The sequence below is a fragment of the Zeus faber genome (assembly GCF_960531495.2).
Source record: "Zeus faber genome assembly, chromosome: 12".
Classification (NCBI taxonomy): Eukaryota; Metazoa; Chordata; class Actinopteri; order Zeiformes; family Zeidae; genus Zeus; species Zeus faber.
The window spans coordinates 5,137,050-5,146,593 of NC_137196.1; the positions used below are offsets into that span (position 1 = coordinate 5,137,050).

Sequence of the window (9,544 nt, forward strand, 5' to 3'; positions counted from 1 at the left end):
CCCTCACTTACCGTATACCTCAACTTAACGTAACCTTATACCTCAACTTAACCCTCACTTACCTTATACCTCAACTTAACCCTCACTTACCTTATACCTCAACTTAACGTAACCTTATACCTCAACTTAACCCTCACTTACCTTATACCTCAACTTAACCCTCACTTACCTTATACCTCAACTTAACGTAACCTTATACCTCAACTTAACCCTCACTTACCTTATACCTCAACTTAACCCTCACTTACCTTATACCTGAACTTAACCCTCACTTACCTTATATCTCAACTTAACCCTCACTTACCTTATACCTCAACTTAACCCTCACTTACCTTATACCTCAACTTAACGTAACCTTATACCTCAACTTAACCCTCACTTACCTTATACCTGAACTTAACCCTCACTTACCTTATACCTCAACTTAACCCTCACTTACCTTATACCTGAACTTAACGTAACCTTATACCTCAACTTAACCCTCACTTACCTTATACCTCAACTTAACCCTCACTTACCTTATACCTCAACTTAACGTAACCTTATACCTCAACTTAACCCTCACTGACCTTATACCTCAACTTAACCCTCACTTACCTTATACCTCAACTTAACGTAATCTTATACCTCAACTTAACCCTCACTTACCTTATATCTCAACTTAACCCTCACTTACCTTATACCTCAACTTAACCCTCACTTACCTTATACCTCAACTTAACGTAACCTTATACCTCAACTTAACCCTCACTTACCTTATACCTCAACTTAAAGTAACCTTATACCTCAACTTAACCCTCACTTACCTTATACCTCAACTTAACGTAACCTTATACCTCAACTTAACCCTCACTTACCTTATACCTCAACTTAACGTAACCTTATACCTCAACTTAACGTAACCTTATACCTTGACTTAACCCTCACTTACCTTATACCTCAACTTAACGTAACCTTATACCTCAACTTAACCCTCACTTACCTTATACCTCAACTTAACGTAACCTTATACCTCAACTTAACCCTCACTTACCTTATACCTCAACTTAACGTAACCTTATACCTCAACTTAACGTAACCTTATACCTCAACTTAACCCTCACTTACCTTATACCTCAACTTAACGTAACCTTATACCTCAACTTAACCCTCACTTACCTTATACCTCAACTTAACGTAACCTTATACCTCAACTTAACCCTCACTTACCTTATACCTCAACTTAACGTAACCTTATACCTCAACTTAACCCTCACTTACCTTATACCTCAACTTAACCCTCACTTACCTTATACCTCAACTTAACGTAACCTTATACCTCAACTTAACCCTCACTTACCTTATACCTCAACTTAACCCTCACTTACCTTATACCTCAACTTAACCCTCACTTACCTTATACCTCAACTTAACCCTCACTTACCTTATATCTCAACTTAACCCTCACTTACCTTATACCTCAACTTAACCCTCACTTACCTTATACCTCAACTTAACCCTCACTTACCTTATACCTCAACTTAACCCTCACTTACCCTATACCTCAACTTAACCCTCACTTACCTTATACCTCAACTTAACGTAACCTTATACCTCGACTTAACCATCTCTAACCTGAGTGACCTTTCCAGTTCCGGTGAGAGCTACCACCTCCGGTTCCGGTGAAGTCTTTGCGTGTACGTTGCTGCTGCTGTTGTTGCTGTTGGTGTCGATGTTGCTGCTGCCGTTGTTGCTGTTTCTGTGGCTGTTGGTGTTGTTTTCTGTTGCTGTTGTTGCCGCTGTGGTTGGAGTCGCTTTTATTGTTGTTTTCGTTGTCTTTGTTGTTGCTTTTGTTGTTGCTGTTGTTTCAGGGGCATTGTTTTGTAATGACCGGCTGACAACTATGTTCTCTCTTTCTTTTTTGTATTTCTTTGTAAAGCGCATTGTGTTGCCCTGGTATGAAATGCGCTCTGTTAATAAAGTGTGGCTTGACCTGACTTGACTTGACTTGACTTGTCTCCGTAATATTTGAAATATTCATAGATTTTTGTTCTATTTTTTCAGTAATTTGTAGTGAGTATGAATTTGTAATTCAATTATTTTTTTTTTTGTTGTGGGTCTTCATGACACACATTGTATTTATTTTCAGTTTTTTCCGTGTATATAGGATTTTATTTTGTCTTAATTTTCGAAAATATTGACAAACCTGTTCGCTCCGGTGTATTTTTGATGGAGTTCATGTCTTTCGTAGACTTTCTTGCAACTGGGTGTTCTGCGATTTTCACTTATTTGGTGTTGTCGTTGTGTGTCAATAATATTTGTCTGTAGTCCGGTTATTTCAAATATTGGTTGAGGTTGGCAGAATAAATTATTACTATTTCAGAAATGATGACAGACAGATTTAGTTAGTTAGTAAGTTAGTGTGAGGGTTAGTATTAGTAAGCTACAGAACTAGTCAGTGCGTCATATTTATTCAGGCCTATTATGATCCTTGTGTGTGAATCATCAATTGCATACCACGACCACTTTTTGATAATTGCACATGTATTACCAGAGAGAGTTAATAAATATGTATCATCATTATTTAACAGTGACTTCTTAAGTGCTCTATCAATTGGCATAGTGATATTATACAACAAAGAGTCATAGTGATCTACACCAATACAGCCAGTTAATGGATTTGCATATGTTACTTGGAATGTTGTATTCAACATAATTTCTCTTGTTGGCAATTCTGTTATAAGCTCTTCCTGGAATGTTATTATTTATTCTACCAGACTTTTTCATCTTCTGATAAAGATTATTCCCTTTAATCAAAACATAATCTAGGTCATTTTGTGACCATGTGCAAACATTCGGAATTTTGTTTTTCAGAATAGCTGATAAACGCAAAGCTGCACATTGTTTATTTCTGGAGTCTCCAAATTGTAAATCATCCTGGGGAAATGAGTCTCTTTATACCAGACTTACATTGAAAGTTTTTCCATTAACGTTTTTTTCATCAGATTTTTCTTCAGTACTTATTTATTTATTTTTTTTATATTGTGACTGACCTTGATGACTGGATTTTTGGGCAGTGGCTTCTTTATTGCCTTTGATTTTCGGCTATTTTTTTAGCATCTGTAAGGATCACAAAAATAACTTTATACCACAATAATAATACAATAATAATAAATACATTTTATTAAAACAATATATAAATATCATATATTTGTAATTACTTATTTGTAAAAATTATTTATTGTATTTTTTATGTTAGTAATGTACAATTGTAAAATTTACTTTAATAGATTATTTGTCTATATTGTAATGCAGATAACATTCATGTAACTTTAACATTAATTTGCAATTAGAATTATTATGGAATAATTACTCAAGATCATAAACACTTTCTGCCTTTTCATTACAGTTTAAGTGTAGTTATAGAACAATGTTTATACGTGACGTTTATTGCCAAAAAAAAGGCTTACATTTTTTTGTTTGAAACTATATGTTGTCATTGTTATAAAGTTATAACAATGACAACATATAGTTTCAAATAAAAAAATGAAAGCCTTTTTATACCTTGCTGTATTGATATACACCCAGAGTTTCTGTGATGGCTATTGTGTGTCGTATACATCAATCATGACGTATTTACATTGATTTACTATCGTAAATCAGTGTAATTTACGTACTTTTTTGGAAAGTTTCAGAGTTCTGTTTTTTAGTTGGATTACATTTTCAGTAAGTTTCGTTTCCATGAAAAAGGACAAACATTTTGATATTTCTGTGGTTAATTACCATTGCACGGCTTCTAATTTTCTGATGCCATGTTGGATTTGAAAGGCATTACTGAGTCGCACATTTCTGTGTTTTCGAGGAACGCGCTGATGACATTTCAAGGACTATTTTTAATAATTTTTTTCATTAATCCAGCAAAGTAATGTAATGTGGACCATGGATTTAAAATATCAAACGAACAGATCTACTGACATCGACAAGGTACGAAGCGATATAAATATACATGGAAATCAATAGACTGGTAACTTCCAAAGACTACAGAGTGACCGATTCCACGCCGCCCAATGGACATAGACTAACTGGACATTCTCAATTGGAATCTTTTCATTTATAGTAAATAATATGCGTCTTACTGTCAATCTCATCTCCTAATTTCGAACGAGACGTGTGACGTCTTAGTTAACCATGACCAACTCGGGTCAAGGTTGTTCAGTTTTTTACTATGTACAGTATGTAGATCGATTTGGATGAGATTTAAACCATGAGATCCTTGTGACATAGCGGTTTAAAGGACATCTGCGGGCTAGACCCCTAATGATAATAATAAATTAGATATATATATAGAATTATTATTATTATTATTATTATTATTACTATTATTATTATTATTATTATTATTATTATTATTATTAATAAACTAACCTAACCATATATTTACTGTATTAACCAAACCTAACCCTATTGTTATCTAGAGAATTACAGTATCTATCTACTGTGTATATATACACACACTGATAAGCAACAACATTAAAACCACCTGCCTAATATTGTTTAGGTCCCCCTTGTGCCGCCAAAACAGCTCTGACCAGCTCTGTGGTATCTGGCACAAAGGCATGAGCAGCAGATCCTTTAAGTCCTGTAAATTGCGAGGTGTTATTATTGTGCTTCTTCTTCCAGCACATCCCAAAGATGCTCGATCGGATTGAGATCTGGGGGATTTGGAGGCAAAGTCAAGACCTTGAACTCTTTCTCATGTTCCTCAAACAATTCAGGAACATTATTTGCAGTGTGGCAGGGTGCATTATCCTGCTGGAAGAGGCTACTGCCATCAGGGAATACTGTTGCCATAAAGGGGTGTACTTGGTCTGCAACAATGTTTAGGTAGGTGGTACGTCTCAAAGGAACATCCACATGAATGCCAGGACTCAAGGTTTCCCAGCAGATCATTGCTCAGAGCATCACACTGCCTCCGCTGGCTTGCCTTCTTCCCATAGTCCATCCTGGTGCCATCTCTTTCCCAGGTAAATCATGCACACGCACCTGGCCATCCACATGATGTACAAGAAAATGTGATTCATCAGACCAGGCCACCTTCTTCCATTGCTCCATGGTCAAGTTCTGATGCTCAGGTGACCATTGTAGGTGCTTTCGGTGGTGGACAAGGGTCAGCAAGGGCACTCTGACTGGTCTACGGCTACCCAGCCCCATACGCAGCAAGCTGCAATGCACTGTGTGTTCTGACACCTTTCATCATAACCAGCATTAACTTTTTCAGCAATTTGTGCTACAGTAGCTCTTCTGTGGGATCAGACGGGCTACCCTATGCGCCCCACCTGCATCAATAACCTTGGGTGCCCATGTTGCCAGTTCAGTTTTCCTTCCTTAGACTGCTTTTGGAAGGTACTAACCACTGCATACTGGGAACCCTCCACAAGACCTGCCGTTTTGGAGATGCTCTGACCCAGCTGTCTAACCATCACAATTTGGCCCTTGTCAAAGTTGCTCAGATCCTCACGCTTGCCCATTTTTCCTGCTTCCAACACATCAACTGAGAACTGACTGTATACTTACTGCCTAATATATCCCAGCCCTCGACAGGTGCCATTGTAATGAGATGATCAATGTTATTCACTTCACGTCAGTGGTTTTGATGTTGTGACTGATCGGTGCATATATATACAGTATATAATGGGAATAAATAGGCTAAATAGCAAGACATCCTTCTTTAATACAGCAACAACTGATAAACATCAGCAAACAACCCACTTCCAGGTAACAGATTAAAACATTTCCTATTTTCAAGTCTTGACAAGAACCACGAAATGATTTGTGTGTCTGTGACTTATATAGCACAAACCTCAGCATGATTCAAATAACTTCAGGAAGTTAGGAAAGTACCCGTTTCTGCATCGATGCTCATTGTTGAAAGTGCTGTCAAAGTATGGTTGCAGCCGTTGTTCCACCAATGATGTAAGCCAGGAGGTAATGCAGGAGGTGCCATTTGAGCAACATAGGTTTTTTTCATAGCTGAAATGAAACATTTAATCCAGTCAAACACATTTGGTAAATTTGCAAATTTGTATAACATAATTGTACATATACACGCACAGTGTGATATGTACATAGACATACAGCATACTTAGACACCAGCATAATAATTGCACTGATAAGACATATCTACTTTTATAAATCCTTTTATTATTGCATTCTAAAAAAATAAAATAAAAAATCTGGAAATGAATGGTATAATAATCAATGGAAATGCTTTCAATACTGTATTATACTAGCACGTTAGAATAATCTGGTTAGAAAAACATAACTATCAGAAATGAAGCTAGGAAGTGTTTTTTATATTTGCAAACTAAAAATGCCTGGTCAAATGCACTTAAAAATTTTTTTTTTTTCATGTCCATGCACAAAGAGATAACATACACACATACACCTGCATACATAGACACCTATTTAACTTTTATACTTTTCTAAAGTCCAGCGGTAAAAAAATTTCAAACCAAAATATGAAAATGAATAAAATTATACCAACAAATGGATATACTTACAAAATCCTGACAGTAAAAGTGCTGTGATACGCATAGAAAGCACCGATCAAACGGAAGACGATATTGGACCCCGTGGCCACTAGGGGGCCCCACCACATCTGTGTATGAAGCGCTGAATTCAAGATCCAAATTCAGGAGCGACCAAAGATCTTTCTTTGTAATGTGAAGGTAAATGGATTATATTGTGTATTGTGATGACAGAATATACGAGAAGTGTTAACAAATGTTCGGAAGGGCCCCAAAAGTTAGCAATTGAATACACTACCTGCTTGTGTAAATATAGACCTTCCATCCACCCATCCATTGCAGAGCACACTCACAAAAACATGGGGAGAACATAGAAACCCTGTGCAGACAGGACCTAGATTCTAACCCTGCCCCTTTGTCTAAACCTTCGCAGCACCACTATCCTCCCAGTTGAAGCCCGAAATTTCTTTTTTCAACAAATACGTTTCTGTCTTTGTTTAATAGTCACATGTGGTATGCGGCGTCCGATGCGACGTTGTCTTGCTGCTCTGGCTGCTCAGGCTTATGTGGCGTTTGAGACAGGGGACCCTCTTGGCCAGAAGCCTTTTGAAGTGGCTCTGGAACTTCTTCCCCAAGAACGTGTAGAAGACAGGGCTAATGCAGCAGTAGAGGTATGCCACGTTCCGAGTTACGTACAGCGCATAGTCCAGCGTGTCGGTGTCGGCACACAACGTGGTCTTCTCGCCGATGGAGATCTGCAAGGCCCGCAGGAGGATGACAACGTTGAAGGGCGTCCAGCAGGCAAAGAAGGTGAAGACGATCACAAAGATGAGCTTGATGGCGCGGCATTTCTCCTTCATGCGGGTTGACATGATGCGGATGGTGATGCTGACGTAGCAGTACATCACCATGAAGAGGGGCAGCAGGAAGAAGACAAGGAATTGCTGGTAATAGCTGACGAGGCGCCAGTGTTTCATGGTTTCCTCCGGGAAGCCCGTCTCCTCACACATCCGGCCATACCCGGTTTGTTCCCACACGTTTCGGAGAACCAGCTCCTTGAGGCTGGCCACGATGCTGACGCACCAAACCACCATGGACGCAGAGATGGCGTAGGACCTCTTCCTGATTTTGGCCGCCTCCACAGCATGAACCACGGCGAGGTACCGGTCAAACGTCATCAGCGAGAGAAAGAGGATGGAGCTGTAAAAGCCAATGAAGTAAGCGCTGCTGACTATCTTGCAAAGTGCCACGCCGAAAATCCACTCGTTTGAATGGTACGTGGCCCAAAAGGGTAAACTGGACGCAAATAGTATGTTGGAGAGGACCAAGTTGAGGAGGAAGATGTTTGTAACCGTGTTGAGCTTTTCGAACTTGTAGATGATAAAGAGAACAAGTCCGTTGCCCAGGTAACTTAGAATGAAGTTTATGTAGTAGAACAGCGGCATGAAATTTGCAGCGAACTGGTTGACGACATTCTTGGGGCAGTGCTGCACGGTATCACTGACCACGTAGGACGGGTCGGTGGTGTCGTATGTGTAATTCTTCATCAGGATGAAAAGTCTGTAGTTTTCATCATCGTCCATGGCTGAAATTGGACCTGCAGGGGACAGGGAAAATGTCTTGAGCATACGTGTACATCCACCTATCTGGAGCCTATCCCCAATAAGCCTCAGCGAGATCTCGTCTTGTCTCTCAGAACCTGATGGACGACCCTTTTTCTGTTGAAATTGTTCAACTAATTTCAATGGGGTAAATAATGTCCGAAGATATATTTAAGTGTCATTGACCTTGAAAACTCTGAAGGGTCTTAAATCCACCCTTGATAACTGGAAACGTCAAAGAAAGTTTTAGCTAACCAGTGTCAATCAAAATCATTTTTATGATCACCTCATTGCTGTTATACTGCAACGCTCAATAATTTAATTTTTACTGCTATTTTTATTTGTTGTTCTTATTTTTATTTTCTAGTTGTACTACTCTGCCCAGCACATTCTCTGGAGTTAAAAAACATGTCACTACATGCTGTACAGAACAATATGTATGTATGACTCTTTTGAATCTTTGAATCTGTATGAAAACGGTTGTGCGAGTTCTCCTTTGAACACTAACTAAACAAACTCTTCATTCCAATACACGAAAGCAATACATACAGTATATATATAAGGACTTATCACTTGTGCAGTATTGTTGTGATATTGTTGTAATTTGTAATTGTCATATGTTACATTGATTGTTATTTAATGGTTATTATTGTGTTAATTGTATATATAATTGACAAAATAATACAATAAAATAAATTCATAATAATAAAAAAGTTTTATGAAATTGTGCTGACATCCCTGCATCCCTTTTGACTTGCCTCTTTATGAATCATTGGTCGTGGTAAACGGTTACACACTTTAGATTTTTTTAAATTATTAATTTTTTCTCATTACTATTATTACTGTTTCCTGTATGTGAAGTGTTCCCCTTCTCAGTCAACTCTTGTCGCTGCTACTAATGCAAAAATAATAATTTGAATACATCCATAGAGAGGGTGTTTTTATTCACATACTGTATGTTGCTTTCAAGCAACGCACCCTTTATCGGTGATGATCAGTGACTAACTTATCAATGAATGATTGTCTGTGATTTAACCACATCTTGAAAGCTTTGGCTGAAAACGGGGTACACTTTTCTTGACACGCCCGATGGGAGTTAAATCATTTGCTGAAACCTCTGTTTAGCAAAAAGCTGTGTTAATATCAAATATATTGTATATTGGGTTATATATTATAATTCTTACTTGTGATTTTAATTACAACCTTTTTTTGCTTCATGGCAATCACTGTATGATGCTTCAACATGAATCACAGTCTCCATTCATTTTCCCTTCATGAAGATTAGAATAGTGGTATAATAAAGGTTTGTATTCAATTATTTAAACGGCACAGACTTCTCTCTTCTTAGAAAAAGAAACAGGAACTCACCGCTGCGGATCTGTAGAGGAGGTTTGGACGAGCGTCTTAAGAGCGACAATTCAGATCTGCTCTGCTGGG

At 38.1% G+C, this 9,544-nt stretch overlaps 1 protein-coding gene across 1 annotated transcript; it reads right to left on the reverse strand.

Annotated features, from left to right (window-relative positions):
* Nucleotides 1-6,160: 6,160 nt before the first annotated feature.
* ccr12a (chemokine (C-C motif) receptor 12a) lies at nt 6,161-9,544 on the reverse strand. Its single transcript, XM_080011413.1, has 2 exons — nt 9,476-9,544; nt 6,161-8,103 (listed from the first exon to the last, which is right to left on the reverse strand). Exon 2 carries the CDS (start codon nt 8,087-8,089, stop codon nt 7,004-7,006), a length of 1,086 nt encoding a protein of 361 aa, XP_079867539.1. The 5' UTR covers nt 8,090-8,103; nt 9,476-9,544; the 3' UTR covers nt 6,161-7,003.